The sequence below is a fragment of the Salmo salar genome, chromosome ssa25, assembly GCF_905237065.1.
Source record: "Salmo salar chromosome ssa25, Ssal_v3.1, whole genome shotgun sequence".
Taxonomy (NCBI): domain Eukaryota; kingdom Metazoa; phylum Chordata; class Actinopteri; order Salmoniformes; family Salmonidae; genus Salmo; species Salmo salar.
The window spans coordinates 20,019,899-20,044,657 of record NC_059466.1 but is presented as its reverse complement, the minus strand read 5'-3'; the positions used below and the strand labels follow the sequence as shown (position 1 = coordinate 20,044,657).

Here is a 24,759-nt window from a genome sequence, read left to right as displayed (position 1 = left end):
CATGGGAACAAGCTGTCTATTAGCTACCAGTAGCTTGTCCATAAGAACAAGCTGTCTATTAGCTGCCAGTAAGAGGATTCAGGAGGGCTCTGGATCAATGAGCTAGACACTCGCTCAGCACCTAAGGTGTTGGCAGCTATAATAGATTTTGGTACATCTCATTCTCGCTCGCTCTGTCTTTCTCACAGGGTACACATTAGACCAAGATGAGAAGGAACTATCCCAGTCCTTATGTTCCCAAGCTCCTACTCTAGCAAATCATGCGAGTCTATTGAAATGCTGGGAAAGCATTTTGTTAGCCTGCATAGAGTTTCAACTTTGCCTGTGCATATGTTGTTGCGAATCTCTGACAATGTTGTGTTTATTAGATTCAGTCCCCTCAAAATATTATAGAACAAAATGTCACAGTGAGACTGGGTGAGTGTGATCAGCCTGCGAGATTAGCTAGATGAAAATAACAGGGACGCAATGCTTGCTCCTTTCAAATCTTAAATCTTTCAGGTTCAGCCCTCCTCATGATATATTTTGGCCCAAATATCCCAGCACAAAATGTCACAGCGAGACTGGACGAGTGTAATCACCCTCTGAGATTAGCTAGATGAAAATAAAAGAAACGCAATGCAAGCTGCTTTCCAATCATTCATCTTCAATGTGACAAATAGTTCAGACGATGTCACCCCAAAGTCACACAACACGCCAAAGACGGTGCAGTCGGAAAGTATTCAGACCCCTTGACTTTTTCCACATATCTTTACGTTACAGCCTTATTCTAAAATGTATTAAATAAATGTTTTTTCCTCAGCAATCTACAGACAATAACCTGTTTTCGCTTTGTCATTATGGGGTTTTAGAAATGTTTATATTTACATAAATATTCAGACCCTTTTGCTATTGAGCTCAGGTGCATCATCTTTGAGATGTTTCTACAACTTGATTGGATTCCAGCTGTCTATATAAGGTCCCACATTTGACAGTGCATGTCAGAGCAAAAACCAAGCCATGAGGTCGAAGGAATAGTCCATAGAGCTCCGAGACGACAAGATTGTGTTGCAGCACAGATCTGGGGGAGGGTACCAAAACATTTCTTAGCATTGAAGGTCCCCAAGAACACAGTGGCCTCCATAATTCTTAAATGGAAGAAGTTTGGAACCACCAAGACTCTTCCTAGAGCTGGCTTCCTGGCCAAACTGAACAACCGTGGGGAAAAGGGCTTTAGTCTGGGAGGTGATCAAGATACCCAATGGTCACTCTGATAGAGCTCCAGAGTTCATCTGTGGAGATGGGAGAACCTTCCTGAAGGACAACCATCTCTGCAGCACTCCACCAATTAGGCCTTTATGGTAGAGTGGCCAGACAGAAGCCACTCCTCAGCACATGACAGCCTGCTTGGAGTTTGCCAAAAGGAACCGAAAGCACAAGATTCTCTGGTCGGATGAAACCAATGTAGAACTCTATGGCCTGAATGCCAAGTGTCACATCTGGAGGAAACCTGGCACCATCCCTACTGTGAAGCATGGTGGTGGCAGCATCATGCTGTGGGGATATTTTTTCATCGGTAGGGACTGGGAAACTAGTCAGTATCGAGGGAAAGATGAACCGAGCAAAGTACAGAGAGATCCTTGATGAAAACCTGCTCCAGAGTGCTCAGGACCTCCTCCTGGGGTGAAGGTTCACCTTCCAACAGGACAATGACCCAAAGCACACAGCCAAGACAATGCAGTGGCTTTAGGACAAGACTCAATGTCCTTGAGTGGTCCAGCCAGAGCACGAACTTGAACCCGATCGAACATCTCTGGAGAGACCTGAAAATAGCTGTGCAGCAACGCTCCCCATCCAACCTGACAGAGCTTGAGGGGATCTGCAGAGAAGAATGGGAGAAACTCCCCATATACAGGTGTGCCAAACTCATAGCGTCATACCCAGGAAGACTCGGGGCTGTTATTGCTGCCAAAGGTGCTTCAACAAAGTACTGAGTAAAGGGGTGGAATACTTATGTAAATGTTATATTTCATTTTTTTTTATATAAATGTGCAACAATGTCAATAAAAGAGTTTTTGCTTTGTCATTATGGAGTATTGTGTGTAGATTAATGAGGGAAAAATAGGATTTAATCCATTTTAGAATAAGGATGTAACGTAATAAAATGTGGAAAAGGTCAAGGGGTCTGAATACTTTCTGAGTGCACTGCATCCCCTGCTCCATTCAAATCTTTAATTCCACGTTTCCTAAAGGCTTTTCATCCAATTGACCCATCAGTCTGTGCAACCTGGAGCTTGGAGTAAGCGAAATAAGAGACTATCATTCAATCCTTAGGCGGTGACCCATGGCCAATCAATTGATTTAATCAGTGGAGAGAATAACTCCAGCCTCTGAAAGTCTTCTCTCAAACACAAGGCTATCAACAGAGTTATCAGTTTTTGTATCCTAGAGCGATGAGGAAGTCTGAATTTCCTCTCCTGTCCTCTTCCCTCCTTTTCTCTGTCATGTCTTCCGTCTATGACAAACAATACAGGCCAAAACATGAGTCATTTTGGCACTATGCCATTTTCATTATTTTTCCATTAAATGTCTCATCAGAGGCATGTGAAATTTGAAATGCACATTTGAGGTGGGGTTTTTGAAGTGTTCCCCCCCCTCCAATTTATGCCTTGGACACATCAGTATAGGATGAGTCAACAAAATGATTTGGGTATGCGTTTTAAAAGTGAGATTTACACTGGATAGTTACTTTAAGGCAGAGCTCAAACATTTCGTAAACCTGTTCCCAGACTACTGGCTGTGCTCTGCAGACCGCAGTTCCTAACCTTGCACATTACAGACAGACAAATAGCCCATGGCTCTATCTGCAGGTGTAATTAATTCCAGTGTTCCTGTCCTTCGATGGCCCCAGGATCTGCTGGCCACTTAGCCTCCTGCTTAATCAGTGTATTGACTAGGGGTGTGAACATTTAAACTGAATTGGGATCTTTAACTTTTAGAGAAAAATCTCTAACCGAAAATAACTTTTTGTTTATTTTATTTTTTACACAATTAAAATCACAGTTTGGTAAAAACAAATCTACAACTAACAGGTCCAGATCATCATCATAAAGGGAAAACCATTTTTTATTTTATTTTACCTTTTATTTAACTAGGCAAGTCGGTTAAGAACACATTCTTATTTTCAATGACAGCCTAGGAACAGTGGGTTAACTGCCTTGTACAGGGGCAAAACGACAGATTTTCACCCTGTCAGCTCTAATCACTAGGCTACCTGCCGCCCAAACGCAACAACGCTGTAATGGTAGGAGGAGATATGCATATTTCAAATGATTTTCCAGAGATATAAAGCGCTCTACACGTTCCATATCTTTAACAGTAATAATGGCAGAGAGTGAGACAGGGAAGTGACGGCAGCGATGTCCTGTATAGCAATACTTGGATAACTTAAATGAAAAGGTGGTGAAATGGAAACTTTGCGAGGTGGAATTGAGCTACAGTGGTAGCTTAACCATCTGAAAGGGAGGCACCATGAAACCCAAACCATTGCTGGCAGCAGCGCACGCCCCCCCAACAACAGACGTTAGACAGGCTTTTCACACAAACAAGTGCGATAAGGGATGGCGTGAGAAAATCACAGCGCTGATTACAGAAATTATTGCAGTTTATATGCAGCCATTGTCAATGGTAGAGCATGTCGGCTTCAATGGGCGCTGATGGCATATCTAGAACCAGACTACAAGATGCTACGTGATGTCCCGGGTGGAGATATTCTACTATGATTGGTCTGCAAGTACAAAGTGCGAGCTCTCAAACACCATACGTGGCGTTAACAGATTGTTGGACGTCTATGAACACGCTGTCATACATCACTGCAACGAGCCATCACATTGATGAGAAGTGGGACATGAAGTCCCATGTACTGACCATTGAGAACATGGAGGAGAGGCAGCAGAGAACCCAAAAGCATCATTAATCACCATCGTTGCTGAGTGGATGGGGGGGCAGCAGCAAAGTGAGCGCTGTTTGGTAGCCAGGACTGCAGTAGATTGAACTGCATCACGCCCTAGCGGTCATACTCGGGACCATATCTGCATTGTGAAATCACATGTCATTTTATGATTTATCGTTTTAACCCCCTCACATCAATGTCCACGCCCCCGCGGAAATCTAATCGCCATAATAAATCAATCCCTATAATGTTTTTTGCATTGGATGCAACGTGCTTCCACGTCGGTAGTGAAAGGTGACCGAGCTAGAATGGTGTTTGTCAGACCATGAGACATCCCGAAAATAGGTCTTGTCACAAAATCGTCTGTAGCATCTTAATGGTTTGGCCTACAAAATATTACGATCCCTCTATTGACCCCTCTATGGGCGAGACTCTCACGAACACAATGTTTTTTGCGGTTTTTGCTCTACGACCCCCACAAGCGTCTTGGGACTCGGTACTGCTGATCTGACAACTTCTGTCTATAGTATCTGAACAGTTTGGTCAGCACACTAATATTACCCCTTTGTGGAAAGGTGAGAGACTCTCACAAACACGTTCATGTCGGTTGTTTTGTCTAGAACGCCCACAGGCCTCTGTCAAAAGAGTGTGCAAAGCTGTCATCAAGACCAAGGGTGGCTACTTTGAAGAATCTAAAATCTAAAATAATACATTTGTTTAACACTTTTTATGGTTACTACATGATTCCAAATGTGTTATTTCATAGTTTTGATGTCTTCACCATTATTCTACAATGTAGAAAATTGTACAAATAAAGAAAAACCCTAGAATGAGTAGGTGTGTCCAAACTGTTTTTAACTTCAAGGGGTCTTAAAATTCCAAATCAAATAGCAAAATTATCTTAGGTATGACCTTCTTAAAACAATTCCATATAGCTTAGTATACCCCCCATCCCCCTGCTTAGTAAAGGCTTAGAGTCTTATGAGTTAAACCGGGGGAAAAATGCCAGTTTAAATGTTAAGACAAATTGTACATTTGTCACATCCCTAGTTATTGACAGGCCAATATCCTCCGTCCCTTGTCGATGAGCACTGAGAGTGCATGAGAGGACTGCACCTGACTGTTTTAACCACTGTGGGGGAGAGAGGGGGTGCTGGATGACACACACACACACACACACACACACACACACACACACACACACACACACACACACACACACACACACACACTGTCTTGTTGGGTAGGTTAATCCAAGCAAGTGCTGTTTTGGAACATCCAGGTTACCAGATTTGGTATAATAAAGCCCTCAGACTGTTCATCCATACAGTACATCCTAACCCTAGCCTCGGGTGCACTGTTGGGAGTTTATACCTCTGTTGCGCTCCCTGCTATCTCCCTCTGTCCAGCACTTTTTCCTGCTACTCTCTGCACCACTCTCCCAGCCTCTCCTACTGTCCCCCACCAATCAATACAGTGTAGATCACTGGCCCTCTCTCTGAACCTGTAGTCTACTGTGAGATTTGACTTTGTTCTGTGACCCGGAACTCAAACGTCTGACAGACTAGGGTAAAATGTTTACCTCTGATTTAATCCAGCCTACACACTGTAAAGAGAGTAGGGTGTGTGTGAGATAGGGACTTGATTGTGTTTGGGTGATAGTTTTACCCTTGACCACCGCCTTGTACTCCCTCTATGTGTGCCAAAGAATGATGAGAAATTGATTTCACTAGAGCAACATAAACATTTTATCAGGTAGTTGCGGTAGACAGAAGTGTATATTGTTACTTTGCAGTCCTACCAGGTTGCTTTAAATGAAGATCAAACTAAATCTAGAAAAGAGCAGATAAAAAATAAATAAAAAACTGGAAGCTTTTTTTGTATTGTAGAAGTTGGCCCGGGGCATTCTCTATGATAAGTGTGTTGTGTTGTGGAGAGGGTGACACTGTCCCTCTTTGCTGTCACCTCTCCTGTGCAGCACAGCTCCAACCCACACAGCTACTGTCACCTTTCCCCTCCTTGACCAGGCAGCACACACGCGCACACACGCACACACGCACACACACACATACAGTGCCTTCCGAAAGTATTCATACCCCTTGACTTATTCCACATTGTTGTTACAGCCTGAATTCAAAATGGATTAAATGTTTTTCTCACCCATCTACACACAATGACAAAGTAAAAACATGTTTTTAGAAATGTTTGTAAATTAAATACAGGCCTATCTCATTTACATAAGTAATTACACCCCTGAGTAATTTCTTTGTAGAAGCACCTTAGGTGGCTTTTAGTGGTCTTCGGTATGTTTGTATCAGCTTTGCGCATCTGTATTTGGGGATTTTTTTATCATTCTTCCTTGCAGATTTTCTCAAGTTCTGTTAAATTAGATGGTGAGCTGCGGGGAACAGCAATCTTCAAGTCTTTCCACGGATTTTCAATGGGATTCAAGACTGGGCTTTGACTGGCCCGCTCTAGAACTTTCTTGTTCTTGCTGTTTGGGGTCATTATCCTCTTGGAACGTAAAATCTTGGGCCCAGTCTGTCGTCATTTGTACTTTGAAGCAGCTTCTCATCAAGGATTTGCCTGCATTTTGCTCCATTCATTGCTACCTTTATCCTGACCATTCTCCGAGTCCCTGCCTCTGAATAGCATCCCCATAGCATGATGCTGCCACCACCATGCTTCACGGTAGGGATGGTGTTCGACAGGTAATGAGCTGTGTCTGGGGTTTTTTCTCCAGATATATAGCGCTTTGCATTCAGGCCAAAGAGTTATATTTTTCTCTCATCAGACCACATAATCTTTTGCCTTATAGTCAGTCTTTCACGTGCCTTTTTGTAAACTCCTGGTGTACTGTCGTGCCTTTTTTCTCAGGAGTGGCTTCCGTCTGGCCACTCTCCAATAAAGCCCAGGGGCCGGATTCACAAAACATTACTTACGAATAAACGTAAAAAGTTCATAAGAGTTCGTAAATGCAATTCCTTTTCTTAGGAACTTCGTAAATATCTTATGTGGCATTGACATTAGTGACGTGCTTGAAACCAATAAATAACCCTATGTGACAGGGATGATTGGATTTGGTTATTTCATAATTTTTCACACATTATAGCAATCAGACTAGCTATATCAAAATCAAAAATGGATAATCAAGAAAAGATTGTGAAGTGATGGAGGAAATATCAGCAAGGAAAAGGTTGCTGTTGGGGAGACTTGATAACTGCGGGGTCACTGCAGAGACCAAAAAGAAAGGATGGGTGAGTTGCCGAGTCTGTCTCTGCCGTCAGGGGTATGGCAAGGGACAGTGACGCCGTAAAAAGAAGTGGTCCGACATCAAGTCGGCTGCTAAGAAGAAGGGAGCTGAGAGACCATTCATGTGGACCAGCTGGAGGAGAAGGTGACGTCCATCATGGCAATGGTGGTAGAGGGACTGCGCGACTGGTAAGTTAGTGAGCTGCGTTAGCTAGCTGACGTGTAAAGACATTATAGCCAAAATAGCTAACGACGTTAACGTTAGCCAAGTTTTTCTTTGCAAATTGACGAGATAGCACTAGCTATTTAACACTTCTAGAATATTGTAGTTAATTACTAGCTATCGAGATCATTTGTGTTCTTGCTGTATTTAAATATCCGGTAACCAACTGTGTCTGTGGTGCAAGAAAACATTCATGGTTACAAAAGTATCCATTCATCTCAAGACAAGGGTTTAGCTGTCCTAAAGTTAAGTACATTTCCGAGAAGAAATCCTAAAGCATTATTTTTAAGAATCCCATTTTTTTACTTTTTTCTTTGGAAGAAACTTTTCCAATAACTTTATTGAGAAATAGCAACTTTGCTTAACTTTCTTCTTAACTATAGACTTAAGAAAAAATGTCAGTTAAGAAGAAATTTCTTCTTAAGAAGGTTTTGTGAATCCGGCCCAAGATTGGTAAAGAGCTGTGGAGATTGTTGTCCTTCTGGCAGTTTCTCCCATCTCAGCCAAGTAACTCTGTAGTTCTGTCAGAGTGGTCATTGGGTTCTTGATCACCCTGTTCAAGGTCCTTCTTGCCTGGTTGCTCAGTTTGGTTTTACAGGCAGGTCTGCGTAGTTCCATATTTTTGTTTTATTTCCCAATGATAGATACCACTGTGCTCTTGGACTTTCAATACTTTTTTTTTGGTACCGTTCCCAAGATCTGTGCCACGACACAATCCTGTCTCGGAGCTCTACGGACAATTCCTTCGACCTCGTGGCTTAGATTTTGCTATGACATGCACTGTCAATCGTGGGACCTTATATAGACAGGTGTGTGCCTTTCCAAATCATGTCCAATTAATTGGATTTACCACAGGTGGACTCCGATCAAATTGTAGAAACTCTCAAGGATGATCAATAGAAACAGGATACACCTGAGCTCAATTTCAAGTCTCATAGCAAAGGGTCTGAATAGTTATGTAAATAAGGTATTTGTTTTAAATTTTGTATATACAGTTGAAGTCGGAAGTTTACATACACTTAGGTTGCAGTCATTAAAACTCGTTTTTTTCAACCACTCCACAAATTTCTTGTTAACGTCTTACATCTAGCGGAACACCGCTCCAATATCCAATGATAGGGTGTGGCGCGAATTACAAACTCCTCAAAAATCCCAAAACTTCAATTTTTCAAACATATGACTATTTTACACCATTTTAAAGACAAGACTCTCCTTTATCTTACCACATTGTCCGATTTCAAAAAGGCTTTACAAGGAAAGCAAAACATTCGATTATGTCAGGAGAGGACCCAGCCAGAAATAATCAGACACCCATTTTTCAAGCTAGCATATGTCACAAAAACCAAAACCACAGCTAAATGCAGCACTAACCTTTGATGATCTTCATCAGATGACACTCCTAGGACATTATGTTATACAATACATGCATGTTTTGTTCAATCAAGTTCATATTTATATCAAAAACCAGCTTTTTACATTAGCATGTGACGTTCAGAACTAGCATACCCACCGAAAACTTCCGGTGAATTTACTAAATTACTCACGATAAACGTTCACAAAAAGCATAACAATTATTTTAAGAATTATAGATACAGAACTCCTTTATGCAATCGCTATGTCCGATTTTTAAAATAGCTTTTCGGTGAAAGCACATTTTGCAATATTCTGAGTAGATAGCCCGGCCATCATGGCTAGCTAATTTGACACCCATCAAGTTTGGCACTCACCAAACTCAGATTTACTATAAGAAAAATTGGATTACCTTTGCTGTTCTTCGTCAGAATGCACTCCCAGGACTTCTACTTCAACAACAAATGTTGGTTTGGTTCCAAATAATCCATAGTTATATCCAAATAGCTGCGTTTGTTCGTGCGTTCAAGACACTATCCGAAAGGGTGACGCGCCGGCGCGTATCGTGACCAACAATTTCAAAATATTCCATTACCGTACTTCGAAGCATCTCAAACGCTGTTTAAAATCAATTTTTATGCGATTTTTCTCGTAAAATAGCGATAATATTCCGACCGGGTGACGTTGTTTTCGTTCAAAGACTGAAAATGTAAAATGGACTCTTCACGTCCACGCGCGCGCCCGTTTCATTGTTCTCAGATCGACCACTATCCAAATGCGCTACTGTTTTTCAGCCAGGAACTGCAGAGTCATCATTCAACGTTCTGGCGCCTTCTGAGAGCCTATGGGAGTCTTAGAAAATGTCACGTTACAGCAGAGATCCTCTGTTTTCGATAAAGAGGCTATAGAAGGCCAAGAAATGGTCAGAGAGGGCACTTCCTGTTTAGAATCTTCTCAGGTTTTGGCCTGCCATATGAGTTCTGTTATACTCACAGACACCATTCAAACAGTTTTAGAAACTTTAGGGTGTTTTCTATCCAAATCAAACAATTATATGCATATTCTAGTTTCTGGGCAGGAGTAATAACCAGATTAAATCGGGTACGTTTTTTTATCCGGACGTGAAAATACTGCCCCCTATCCTAAACATGTTAACAATCTATAGTTTTGGCAAGTCGGTTAGGACATCTACTTTGTGCATGACACAAGTCATTTTTCCAACAATTGTTTACAGACAGATTATTTCACTTATAATTCACTGTATCACAATTCCAGTACATACACTAAGTTGACTGTGCCTTTTTAAACAGCTTGGAAAATTCCAGAAAATGATGTCATGGCTTTAGAAGCTTCTGATAGGTTAATTGACATCATTTGAGTCAATTGGAGGTGTACCTGTGGATGTATTTCAAGGCCTACCTTCAAACGCAGTGCCTCTTTGCTTGACTTCATGGGAAAATCAAAAGAAATCTGCCAAGACCTCAGAAAAAAATGGTAGACCTCCACAAATCTGGTTCATCATTGGGAGCAATTTGCAAATGCCTGAAAGTACCACGTTCATCTGTACAAACAATAGTACGCAAGTATAAACACCATGGGACCACGCAGCCATCATACCGATCAGGAAGGAGACGCCGTCTGTCTCCTAGAGATGAACGTACTTTGGTGCGAAAAGTGCAAATCAATCCCAGAACAACAGCAAAAGGACCTTGTGAAGATGCTGGAGGAAACGGGTACAAAAGTATCTATAGCCACAGTCAAACGAGTCTTATATCAACGTGACCTGAAAGGCCGCCGCTCAGCAAGGAAGTAGCCACTGCTCCAAAACCGCCATAAAAAAAGCCAGACTACGGTTTGCAACTACACATGGGTACAAAGATAGTACTTTTTGGAGAAATGTCCTCTGGTCTGATGAAACAAAAATAGAACTGTTTGGCCATAATGACTATCGTTATGCTTGGAGGAAAAAGGGGGATGCTTGCAAGCCGAAGAACACCATCCCAACCGTGAATCACGGGGTGGCAGCATCCTGATGTGGGGGTGCTTTGCTGCAGGAGAGACTGGTGTACTTCACAAAATAGATGACATCAAATTATGTGGATATATTGAAGCAACATCTCAAGACATCAGTCAGGAAGTTAAAGCTTGGTTGCAAATGGGTCAAAGTACAGATACCCCCAAAAAACGACTTAAGTAGTACTTAAAAGTAGGTTAACTTAAGTACTTCACACCACTGACTGTACACACGCACACAGTCACTCAGACGCACCACATCTGTGCAAATAGATAAACATAGGCATACACACACATTTAGCTATTTATTTTACGCTCTCACACACAAACACACCATGCTTGACTCATTTTGGAGCAGCAGCCTGCCTGACAAAAATAGTTTTTCAGAATTTGTCTATCCATCCTATTCACCACTCACATGCCCAACACTTACTTCTGCCAATATAACATGTTCTCATTTCTCTTTCATAACCTCAGTCCTTCCTCCTCCACAATTTCTCCCACAGTCTCACTATTCACTCAAAAATAGACTCCTTTGGCTTATGCAAGTGGTTATGTTATCCTTATCGCTTTGTTAGTGCTCTTTAGTAGTTGCAGTCAGATCTGATACATATGTCTACATATAGTATCCAGAACTCCAGGCCCCCTTAAACCAGCGGAGAGTCCAGATTCCCAAAGTGAATGGTACAGGAAGACTAAGTGCAATCACAAGCAAGGGAAGGCTTGGAACATCTAGTTAATATAGTTGTTGGATAAGTCCCATAGCCCTCAACTTTTTGGTGTTATGGAGCCTTTTGCGGGTTAGTTTCCCTGTAGGATATCACCTTAGAAATAACAAGAACAGAGGAAGAAATAACAAGAACAGAGGAAGAGCAATGACTGGTGACTGTCTTCCTGTTTGTTAATGTGTGTTGTTGGTTCTCTTATTCATCATTCAAAACGGATACGGTAGGCTATCTGATGGGCGGTGCATTGTTAACAAGTCATAGGCCACTACTTCTGTGTATTGTTATTTATCATGGTCTACATCAAGCTGTGGGTCCTGTATTAGAATCAAGTCAGATATTTGTAAGGAATTTAAACATCAGGCTAATTATGCACAGTAGTAATTTCAAGGTCAAGAGCTGGACCTTGTTAAAAAAAAATATATCCCAGATGGGGATCAACCGTATGGAGATATAAGATCATTAAAATAGAGGGCAGGTCCTGTAGAGAAAGGTATTGACTATATTTCATTTAAATGCAAATCCACCAACTGTCAATCATGGCCTCTGCCAGCACTGCAGTTTGCATCACAGCCCAAGATAATATTTGTTTTTATTCCAAGAACGTTTTATTTCTTCACTTGCAATCAATTGTCTTCTGTTTTTTGATGGGACCACCCTTTGTTTTATAATGAAATGGCAAAGTGATAAGAGCAAATTGGGCCCATCACCTTTGTTTTCTGCAAGGCATATATCTGATTTTCAATGTGTAGCTACTACCATTAGAAATCCCCGTTAGGGTTGGTATCCATTAACAGTACTGTTTCCTTGTTCTAATGAGCCTCTCATTCTCATCCTCCCCTTCAATGCATTGAATGTCTTTGGTTTAACCCCATCAATATCATGCCAAATGTATTGTGAACACAGCATGCATTTTGTATTCGTGTATCATGATCTGTACCAATCCACAAATGTAAATCACCAATCCACAAATGTAAATCACCAATCCACAAATGTAAATCACTATCCATAAATGCAATTCACTATCCATGAACACCTTTTGATTTGTATTTGTAAATCGAAATATTGCATAAAAAAAAATGTTAACTGCAGATATACAGGTAATTTCCAAGGGTCTTAAGTAAAATGACTGCCATAAAAATGTGCACATAGGAGAGATATGCACAAACATGACAGATATGGCAAACCTGCAACTCCATATTTGGAAGCACTTAGGTCACCTGACTTTTGGCAGGGATTTGACAACAAGAAAAAGAAAGTTCTCACGCGCAGAAAGCGATTTCTATAAATCACTGGCGGCCTCTCGTTCGGCCATGTTGATGCCTGCCTTTCAAGGCTGCAGAAATTATAGTATGGTAACCATAATATGTTAACCACTATGTCCAACGTAAATAATTGCACTTAGGTCACCTGACTTTTGGCAGGGATTTGACAACAAGAAAAATAAAAGTTCTCACGAGTAGAAAACAATTTTTAGTCGTTGAAAAATTTTTCTCGCCGGTAGAAAGGGACTTGCATTCATTGAAAAAGATTTCTACCCGTAGAAAGCAATTTCTATAAATTGCTGGCAGCCTCTCGATCATGTTGATGCTGCCTTTCAAGGCTGCAGAAATTATAGTGTGGTAACCATAATATGTTAACCACTATGTCCAATGTAAATAATTGAAACCTTATCCTTAGATTACTCTATATTTGCAACACTATTGTGGTGTACAGTTGAATTAGCTGGCCCAAATAGTTGAATTGGGCCCTCCCGAGTGGCGCAGTGGTCTAAGGCACTGCATTGCACTGTGCCACTAGAGATTCTGGGTTCGAGTCCAGGCTCTGTCGCAGCCGGCCGCGACCGGGAGGCCCATGGGGCGGCGCACAATTGGCCCAGCGTCGTCTGGGTTAGGGTGGGTTTGGCCGGCAGGGATATCCTTGTCTCATCGTGCACTAGCGCCTCCTGTTGCGGGCTGGGCGCAGTGCACGCTGACACGGTCGCCAGGTTTACAGTGATTCCTCCGACACATTGGTGCGGCTGGCTTCCGGGTTCAAGAAGCAGTGCGGCTTGGTTGGGTTGTGTTTCGGAGGACGCATGGCTCTCGACCTTCGCCTCTCGCCTCTCCCGAGTCCGTATGGGAGTTGCAGCAACGAGACAAGACTGAAACTACTACCAATTGGATACCACGAAATTGGGGTGAAAAAAATAAAAATTAGCTGGCCTGTGTGATACAATGTCATACATTGTACGTGATTATAATCCAGCTGCTGTCTCACGTTGCACAGATGATGAGCATTAAGGAGACATAAGTATTCCTGAGGCCTCTAACTGTTTCGCCAGGAGAGGGGAGGTGTAGGATATGAGATCAGACCAGCACAGCTGCCAACACTCCTCTGTCCCAGCTGTGGCATTCTATTACCCTTATGTTGGTTCCCGTTGCAAAAGCCCTTAGTGAGGCACCGTTCAGATCATCCTTAATAGTCATCCAATCAGTCACTTAAGGTCATTCATTTCATGTGAAGATGGACACGTGTATCTGGTTTCCCTTTCTGCTGACTGCCATCCAGCGGGCCCAGCCTTCTCAGCCTCCCTATCAACAGCAGCCTGTCTTGGCACCAGCTCCTGCCACAGTCAAAAAGCTCTGAGGGTCCGTGATAGAAACAGGTCATTGTTCATATGTGACACACACTGACTGTTTGTGTCCTGGCCAATGCGATTTTGGTTTCTCTCACCAGAACCCACCTCAAATATCTTTTAAAATGTTAGAAAATGTTCCTTGATCACAGAGGGCCAATTTTCATCAAGGCTGAAAGGGGCCAATGTCGAAGTAGGTGTCCTGTGTGCTTAATTCTTTTTCGAAGAAGTTGAGACTTAAGAGAATCTATTAATTTAGTGGTGCTATCACACAGGCCAGCTAATTCAACTATTTGGGCGATGAATGGGTGTACACTGCAATAGTGTTGCAAATATAGAGTAATATAGGTAATATAGGGCTAGGGTTTCAATTATTTACGTTGGACATAGTGGTTAACATATTATGGTTACCATACTATAATTTCTGCAGCCTTGAAAGGCAGGCATCAACATGGCCGAACGAGAGGCCGCCAGTGATTTATAGAAATCGCTTTCTGCGCGTGAGAACTTTCTTTTTCTTGTTGTCAAATCCCTGCCAATAGTCAGGTGACCTAAGCGCTTCCAAATATGGATTTGCAGGTTTTCCATATCTGTCTTGTTTTGCGCTTATCTCTCCTATGTGCAAATCTTTATGGCAGTCATTTTACTTAAGACCCTTGGAAATGACCTGCATATCTGCAGTTATAAAAATATATATCGATTTACAAATGCAAATCATAAGGTGTTTGTTTGTGGATAGTGATTTACATTTGTGCATTGGTACTTATTTGTACAGATCATGATACACAAATTCAAAATGCATGCTGTGTGTTCACAATACATTTGGCATGATATTGATCCCATACATCACTCCCTGAGGGGTGTACTTGATTTAACTGAGTTCTTGATTTAACTGTCGTGTCTTTGGGGTACCATTAAACTGAAGACATGTTTATCAATGAACTCCCTGTAATTATTATCACGCGATTAAACTGATTAATCGTTTAATTGTAATTAACTAGGAGATCGGGGCACCAAGGAAAATATTCAGATTACAAAGCTATAATTTTCCTAATATAACTTTCCTATATTATAACATATATTCTATTCTATTATAGTATAGGCCGATTATCTTCTGGTTTAAATGGTGTATTTTACCTCGCGTCCAGTCTCATTCCAAACGTCGTAAATTGTTGTATCTGCACGAACCCAGTCTTTACTAAAATCATCCATACATCAATTGTCTTAAAATCATTTATTTACTAAACTAATTAATTCACAGAAAGTATACAAACAGTAATTAATCAGTAAGTAATCACAAAGAATTGGTAGAGTAATGTGCCCTAGTGGTCTAAACAGGCATGGCTGGTGTCTTGTTGAACAATGGGTCATAAAGGGCAGCTGAGAAGGTACACAGAGTTCATTAATATTAACAATTGACAATTGAACGCTCACTCATTCGCGAACAATTGCAATCAATATATATTTACGCTCAGTGTGTCGTCGGGATCCTTGTTGGAGCGTCGTTCGGTTGGAGAGTTTTGTCCGCGTTCTCTCTCTCGGTTAGAATGGATCTTTCAAAGCGACATTCATTAATGTCGTCATAGAATGGGTGTTTCGTTGGTCTTCACGTTCAATTATATAATTTACTTAGCTGCAGACTAATAATTAATATCAAAGACTTGTTCTTATTCTGTCGGTATCAATAGTCTAAAATTTAACCACGTGGTATAGTTCACTTTCAGTAGAGTACTTGGATGGTCAAACCTATTGGCTAACTCGCAATGGAGTGGAGGCCGGGTCTGAAGAAAGTAGATCAGGCTATGGTTTTATAGTGACCATAGAACAGGCTTGTCAAATGACGCCTGGTCCTGTCTGTGTCCTTGGGGCGTGCCGATGACTGAGTTAAGCTTGGTACAGAAATATAATTCTATCACATTAACATCATTACATAGCATCTCAATGTATTACAAATAGCTTTATCCTTATTAATACATTCTATACAACCATGTGGATGCAATTCTCATCGCTGAAACTATTATATAAACAGTTTTATGGTAATATGGCTATATTGTCTCTTCTGAGTATCACAAAATTGTACCAAGCGGACCAGTTCGTAGCTGGATTCTTCACCAATCTTCCATACCTTCTCCAGAACACAAATGTCGCTTGGCTCCCCAATTCTGTGAGTTGGAAGAATTTCCTGTGTCTCTCTATGGGCCATGTGGCAAGAGATTCTCCTCTTAGAGTTTTTACAACCCTTGCACACAGGGCCTGGGTGGGGGAAGGTAGGTTGGGGGATGGTGCAAGGGGGGAGGGGGTCAACTGTCCTCCCTGTACTCAAAGAGGCCAACGTCATGACATAACCTTATGACTTCCTATGGAGTACGCTATATTTGACCCTTTCATTCCCTGAGGAGTGTCCTTATTTTAACCCTGTTACTCAAACAAATACATTTGGAACTGGACAGGGCTTTGGATCATTATTTTCCTCATCAATCTCAGCTCATAGCCAACTGACAACTAAATGGAAAACAAAAACATGTTTTTTCCCCCTCTTCAGTTCATTTATTCTCCAGAATGTGTCAATACGTATTAAACCTCTGTGGGACAGGTCTATGGCATTATCAGTTGGCAGGGGAATAGAGTTGAATGTCCACACTGACGTCCTCTAAGTGAAGCTAGCATACATTAATACATTAAGAGCTATTTTGTAAGGGTAATTGTTTACACGTCGCCCGTCGGCATCTCATTATGTTTAATGATTCATGAATTAACACACCCTTTGCGAAGACGGAGATGCTCAATTAACAGAGCCAGTGTCCTCTTTTTAATATCCTCAAAATATATATGTTAATGAATACCCATCATACCGTTCTTCAGTGTTTTAATCATCAAGGATATTTGCCTAATACATTCCCAGAGGCAAACCACTTGGATAATCAGAAAAGGTTCCATCTTCATTAGATACAATAGAGCTAATCAGATGATATCCAATTAGGGCATTCAACGATTTTGTTTGTGTTAATTTGTTGGCTCACAAATGCTTACCGATTGGCCCGGTTGTTACTGACTGGTTTTAGTTTGACTTTTAATGGGACATAAAACTATGATGAGCTATGGATGTCTGCTGATGTTTTGTCTGTTGCCTCTGTGTCTTTCAGGATGTAGTCTGGGGATTGAACTCCTTGTTTACCGTAAGTACCTTTTTTTTAATCAAAACCATTTGACATCTACAGTACCTTCGGAAAGTATTCAGACCCCTTGACTTTTTCCAAATTTTTGTTACGTTACAGCCTTATTTTAAAATGGATTAAGTAAAAAAAAATCCTCAGCAATCTACAAACAATAATGACACGACGGAAACCATTTTGTTTTTACATTTTTGCACATTTATTAAGATAAAACAACAAATACCTTATTTACATAAGTATTCAGACCCTTTGCTATGAGACTCGAAATTGAGCTCAAGTTCATCCTGTTTCCATTGATCATCCTTGAGGTGTTTCCACAACTTGGAGTCCACCTGTAGTAAATTCAATATAGGGACTTGGTCAGGGAGGTCACTCTGACAGAGCTCTAGAGTTCCTTTGTGGAGATGGGAGAACCTTCCAGAATGACAACCATCTCTGCAGCACTTTATGGTAGAGTGGACAGATGAGAGCCACTCCTCAGTACACGACAGCCTGCTTGGAGTTTGCCAAAAGGCACCTAAAGACTCTCAGACCATTTTGTTTTTATTTATTTATTTATTTAACCTTTCCTTAACTAGGCAAGTCATTTAAGAACAAATTCTTATTTACAATGGCTGCCTAGGAACAGTGGGTTAACTACCTTGTTCAGGGGCAGAACGACAGGTTCTCTGTTCTGATGAAACCAAGATTGAACTCTTTATCCTGAATGCCAAGCGTCACATCTGGATGAAACCTGGCACCATCCCTACGGTGAAGCATGGTGGTGGCAGCATCATGCTGCGCGGATGTTTTTCAGCGGCAGGGACTGGGAGACTAGTCAGGATTGAGGGGAAAGATGAACGGAGCAAAGTACAGAGATCCTTGATGAAAACCTGCTCCAGAGTGCTCAGGACCTCGGACTGGAGCGAAGGTTCACCTTCCAGCAGGACAACGACCCTAAGCACACAGTCAAGACAACGCAGGAGTGGCTTCGGGACAAGTCTCAATGTCCTTGAGTGGCCCAGTTAGAGCCCGGTCGCACATCACTGGAGAGACCTGAAAATAGTTGTGCAGCAACGCTCCCCATCCAACCTGACAGAGCTTGAGAGGATCTACAGAGAAGAATGCGAGAAACTCCCCAAATACAGCTGTGCCAAGCTTGTAGCGTCATACCCAAGAAGAGTCGAGGCTGTAATCACTGCCAAAGATGGTTCAACAAAGTACTAAGTAAAGGGTCTGAATACTTATGTAAATGTGATATTTCAGTTTGAATGTTTTTGCACCAAATTAAAAAAAAAAAAACGTTTTTGTGTAGATTGATGAGGAAAAAACCCAATTTCATCCATTTTAGAATAAGGCTATAACGTAACAAAATGGGAAAAAAGTCAACGGGTCTGAATACTTTCCGAATGCATTGTATGTTAAAATGTGTTTCTATTCTTATGACAACAGGTATAGGCTTTACAGTAACAACTCAGTCTATCTATTTTATGTATAAAACCATACAAACCCGTTTTTCCGAGCAATTCCCCAAGCATTTTCTGTAAACATTGAGGAGAAAGCAGGTAAGTAAGGAGAATGAAGCGTCTTAAGTGTTCCTGTAAGCGACTGTTGTTGCTTGGTTGATTGGGTTGATAGCATCTCTTTCGCTCCTCTCCAGGCTGCTTCCCACAATGATGATGCAGCCTGATGCTCAGTCATGCCCTGAGGCTTAGCTTTTAATCAGGAAGTGAGGCGCTCTACACACAGGCCTAGCCGCCATTTTATCTCCTTAATAACACACCGCGCCTCGCCCGCCACGCACACCGTCTCTACGGCAACCGGCTAATTACACTACTTTGTCTTTTAACTTAAATCCAGGGTGACATTGCATACTGCCAGTGGCTGTTAGTATCAGACAACAACATTTGCCTGACTGTTACGTTTGTTGTTTTCATCTGGGTTAGCGGGTTTTAGTTTATCTGAAACTGTTTTTAGTAAACTTTTGCTGACTCAAGCTCATTTTCTATTTCATTCAGGATCTACTGAACTTCGATGACCCATTGAACATCGACGCGGCCGAGCATCATCTGCGCGATAAGGTAACACCAACCAGCCCACCTGGAGGGAGGTCATCTTCCCTATGTCCTGTCCATGACCTTACATGGGCATCAGTAAGTAGGACGTGTTTAGAAGGTCTGAAAGCTCTAGAAGTGGAATGTGGGGCTATTCTGTAGAACTCACTAATGAACACTTCGTTCGGAACCACTGGGTACTGTGCTGGTCTGTCTCACTGTGTGTCTAAGTAGTGCCCTATATAGAGAATAGGGTGCCATTTGTGATTCACGCTGTGTCTCATTCTGCCTGGGCTATCCATGCCCGGCAGGAGACAGACCTCTCTGGGACCTCTCACACTCCCTCCCAAGTGGTGCTCGGCTGGGGCTTGCAGTACTCCCCAGTCCCCAGACAGACAGTGTATGCTAAATTTCAGAGAGCAAGAGCAGCTTAGTATGTCAACAGCAGGGCTGTGGTTTACATTTAAGATCATGCCTGATGCCTCATTACTGTTTGCCACTCGCAGCGGGTCGATATCTGCACAGTCTTCATCACACCCTCTCCGCCTGTGTAGAGTGGAGTGTAACATGGTCACTCTGGTTGGTTTCACACACCAAAAACCTGTCCAAAAACCCAGACTGGGCTACCGGAACATAAACTAGAGGAAACGAGACCGGAGAAGGTAAGTGAAGGAAGGAATAGGCCAAACTAATGTCGGAGAGGAGACAAGGCAAGACCTACAGGAAGTATTGATTTCAATGGATGGTTTCCTCTGGTCTCTTCAGTCCTGAGCAATGTTCCTTCTAACATGCTGACTGCACCTGGCATGCGCACATGTTGATTTTGTCCGTCTACACCAGACGCGATCAGGACATGCAGGCTGAAATATCAAAACGAACTGTGAACCGACTATATTAATTTGGGGACAAGTCGAAACACATGAAACATTCATGGACATTTACCTAGCTTGGTGTTGCTAGCTAATTTGTCCTGGGATATAAACATTGGGTTGTAATTTTACCTGAAATGCACAAGGTCTTTTTTTTTCCTGGATCTTTGTAGAATCTTGACCCATTTTGAGTCACACAAAATTCTGTGTTCTCTACTCTGACAATTAATCCACAGATAAAAGGGAAACCTCTAGTATTCTCTCCTCCTTCAGTCTTCTTCCTTCCGTCCTCCTTTTCATTCTGCTTTTTCTTCTTCTTCCTTTTTCTTTCTTTCTTTTCTCCTTCTCCTTCTTTCTCCTCCTTTCTTCTCCTTCTCCCTTCTTCTTTTCCTCCTCCTTTCCCTTCTTCTTTTCCTCCTCCTTTCCCTTCTTCTTCTCCTTTCCTTTCTCCTTTTCCTCTTCCTTATAATAATTACAGATTGATCATTTTGACGAAGTGTGTACTGGCTATGGCGTTTCGTGGGACCTTTTTGTTTTTCAAGCAAAGGTTATTTAAGTTACTATGAGAGGCACAGACGTTCACTTTGCCTTGCCAAGTTCTGCTAGGAGCAAACAAAACCTAGTATGCAGACGCCTTAAGGTTGTTGTTCATAGGAGCCATTACAGAGAGAGTAGTGGACACAGTGGGCTTCCAAACACTCAGGGAAACATGTCATTGCCATAACTACACTGAGCTGTTTTTTTTTGCAAAGGTGAGTTAAAATATAAGGAAGGGAGAAAGAAATCCTCTTGTGTTAGAACAGTGGTTCCCAAACTTTTTTGCTTCGTGGCCCAACAATTGAGCTGTCTTTTGAGTCGAGACCCACCATAATGGTTGAGCGGTGAAAAAAACATCAACAGACCAAATAATAAATAAAAAATATCATTTTTGCAGCGGAGGGAGAATGTTGTTGTTTTTACGTTCATTTCTGGGAATTGTACGCATTTTGACATGGCAAATGTTGTGTTCTTATGCTCAACATTATAACAAAATCAATGGGGGCCTGATTGTATAACCCACAGTTTGGGAAGCACTGTGTCAGACCACCTTTAGTTAAGTTGCCATTAATACACTACTGTAACAGGTTCCCCTTAATAGTATCACTGCACCTACAGTGCTTTCAGTATTACAGCCTGAATTAAAAATGTATTACAAATATTTTTTTCTCACCCATCTACACACAATACGCCATAATGACAAAGTGAAAACATGTTTTTAGACAATTTTGCTAATTTATTGAAAATGAAATACAGAAATGGGTAATTTACATAAATATTCAACCCCCTGAGTCCATACATGTTAGAATCTCCTTTGGCAGTGATGGCAGCTCTGAGTCTTTCTGGGTAAGTCCCTAAGAGCTTTGCACACCTGAATTGTAAGATAATTGAGCATTATTCTTTAAAAAAAAATTATTCAAGCCATGTCAAATTGGTTGTTGAGCATTGCTAGACAGCCATTTTCAAATCTTGCCATAGATTTTCAAGCCGATTTAACTCAAAACTGTAACTAGGCCACTATTGGTAAACAACTCCAGTGTATATTTGGCCATGTGTTTTAGGTTATTGTCCTGCTGAAAGGTTTATTTTTCCCCTGTAACTCCCCAGTCCTTAATGATTACAAGCATAACCCATAACATGATTCAGCCACCACTATGCTTGAAAATATAGATGTATTGGATTTGCCCTAAACATAACACTTTGAAATCAGGACAAAAATGTACTTGCTTTGCCACATTTTTGCAGTATTACTTTAGTGCCTTGTTGCAAACTGGATGCATGTTGTGGAATATTTTTACTCTGTATAAGCTTCCTTCTTTTGTGGATCCATCCTCAGTTTTCTCCTATCACAGCCATTAAACTCTGTAACTGTTTAAAAGTCACCATTGGCCTCATGGTGAAATCCCTGAGGAGTTTCCTTCCTCTCCGGCCACTGAGTTAGGAAGGATGTCTAGCTTTGTAGTGACTGGGTGATTGATACACCATCCAAAGTGTAATTAATAACTTCACCATGTTCAAAGGGATATTCAATATCTACCTTTTTATTTTTTTAAATGTTGCCCTTCTTTGCGAGGCATTGGAAAACATCCTTGGTCTTTGTGGTTGAATCTGTTTGAAAGTCACTGCTCGACCTTACAGATAATCTGTATGTGTGGGGTACAGAGATGAGGTAGTCATTCAAAAATCATGATGAACGCTGTTATTGCACATAGTCCATGCAACTTATTATGTTACTTGTTAAACAAATGTCTACTCCTGAACTTTTGACTTCCCATAACAAAAGGGTTGAATACTTATTGACTCAAGATATTTCTGAGTTTCATTTTTAATGTGTAAAAATCTCTAAAAACATAATTCCACTTTGACTGGTGTTTTGCGGGTACTATTTAATATCAAAGTCAACAGTGAAGAGGCGACTCCGGGATGCTGGCCTTCTAGTCAGAGTTGCAAAGAAAAAGCCAGATCTCAGACTGGCCAATAAAAAGAACAGATTAAGATGGGCAAAAGAACACAGACACTGGACAGAGAAACTCTGCCTAGAAGGCCAGCATCCCGGAGTCGCCTCTTCACTGTTGACGTTGAAACTGGTGTTTTGCCGGTACTATTTAATGAAGCTGTCAGTTGTGGACTTGTGAGGCATCTGTTTCACAAACTAGACACTCTAATGTACTTGTCCTCTTGCTCAGTTGTGCACCGGGGCCTCCCAGTCCTCTTTCTATTCTGGTTAGAGCCAGTTTGCACTGTTCTGTGAAGGGAGTAGTACACAGCATTGTATGAGATCTTCAGTTTCTTGGCAATTTCTCGCATGGAATAGCCTTCATTTCTCAGAACAAGAATAGACTGATGAGTTTCAGAAGAAAGTTCTTTGTTTCTGGCCATTTTGAGCCTGTAATTGAATCCACAAATGCTGATGCTACAGATACTCAACTAGTCTAAAGAAGGCCAGTTTTATTGCTTATTTAATCAGGACAACAGTTTTCAGCCGTGCTAACATAATTGCAAAAGGGTTTTCTAATGATCAATTAGCCTTTTAAAATGATAAACTTGGATTAGCTAACACAACGCGCCATTGGAACGCAGTAGTGATGGTTACTGATAATGGGCCTCTGTACGCCTATGTAGATATTCCATAAAGAATCTGCCGTTTCCAGCTACAATAGTCATTTACAACATTTAACAATGTCTACACTGCATTTCTGATCAATTTGCTGTTATTTTAATGGACAAAAAATGTGCTTTTCTTTCAAAAACATTTCTAAGTGACCCCAAACTCGTGTGTGTGTGTGTGTGTGTGTGTGTGTGTGTGTGTGTGTGTGTGTGTGTGTGTGTGTGTGCAGTTGAAGTCGGAAGTTTACATACACCTTAGCCAAATACATTTAAACTCAGTTTTTCACAATTCCTGACATTTAATCCTAGTAAAAATTCCCTGTCTTAGGTTAGTTAGGATCACCACTTTATTTTAAGAATGTGAAATGTCAGAATAATAGTAGAGAGAATTATTTCTTTCAGCTTTTATTTCTTTCATCTCATTCCCAGTGGGTCAGAAGTTTACATACACTCAATTAGTATTTGGTAGCATTGCAAATCAATCCCAGAACAACAGCAAAGGACCCTGTGAAGATGCTGGAGGAAACAGGTAAAAAAAAGTATCTATATCCACAGTAAAACGAGTTCTATGTCAACATACTGTGAAAGGCCGCTCAGCAAGGAAGAAGCCACAGCTCCAAAACCGCCATAAAAAAGCTAGACTACGGTTTGCAATTGCACATGGGGACAAAGAGCGTACTTTGTCGAGAAATGTCCTCTGGTCTGATGAAACCAAAAATTGAACTGTTTGGCCATAATGACCATCAGTATGTTTGGAGGAAAAAGGGAGAGGCTTGGAAGCCGAAGAACACCATCCCAACCGTGAAGCACGGGGGTGCCAGCATCGTGTTGTGGGTGTGCTTTGCTGCAGGAGGGACTGGTGCACTTCTCAAAATAGATGGCATCATGAGATAGGAAAATTATGTGGATATATTGAAGCAACATCTCAAGACATCAGTCAGGATGTTAAAGCTTGGTCGCAAATGGGTCCTCCAAATGGACAATGACCCCAAGCATACTTCCAAAGTTGTGGCAAAATGGCTTAAGGACAACAAAGTCAAGGTATTGGAGTGGCCATCACAAAGCCCTGACCTCAACCCTACAGAACATTTGTGGGCAGAACTGAAAAGTCGTGTGCGAGCAAGGAGGCCTAGAAACTTGACTCAGTTACACCAGCTCTGGCAGGAGGAATGGGCCAAAATTCACCTAACTTATTGTGGGAAGCTTGTGGAAGGCTACCCGATACGTTTGACCCAAGTTAAACAATTTAAAGCAAATGCTACCAAATACTAATTGAGTTTATGTAAACTTCTGACCCACTGGGAATGTGATGAAAGAAATAAAAGCTGAAATAAATCATTCTCCACTATTATTCTGACATTTCACGTTCTTAAAATAAAGTGGTGATCCTAACTGACCTAAGACGGGGAATTTTTACTAGGACAAAATT

At 41.4% G+C, this 24,759-nt stretch overlaps 1 protein-coding gene across 2 annotated transcripts in view; it reads left to right on the top strand.

Moving 5' to 3' along the window:
* Window positions 1-24,759, top strand: part of ube2f (ubiquitin-conjugating enzyme E2F (putative)) — an 88,439-nt gene that overhangs the window by 54,528 nt on the left and 9,152 nt on the right. For both annotated transcript variants that reach the window (NM_001173966.1, XM_014173423.2), the window contains 2 exon segments: window positions 17,255-17,287; window positions 19,282-19,344. In NM_001173966.1, the coding sequence (NP_001167437.1) occupies window positions 17,255-17,287; window positions 19,282-19,344 (96 nt within the window).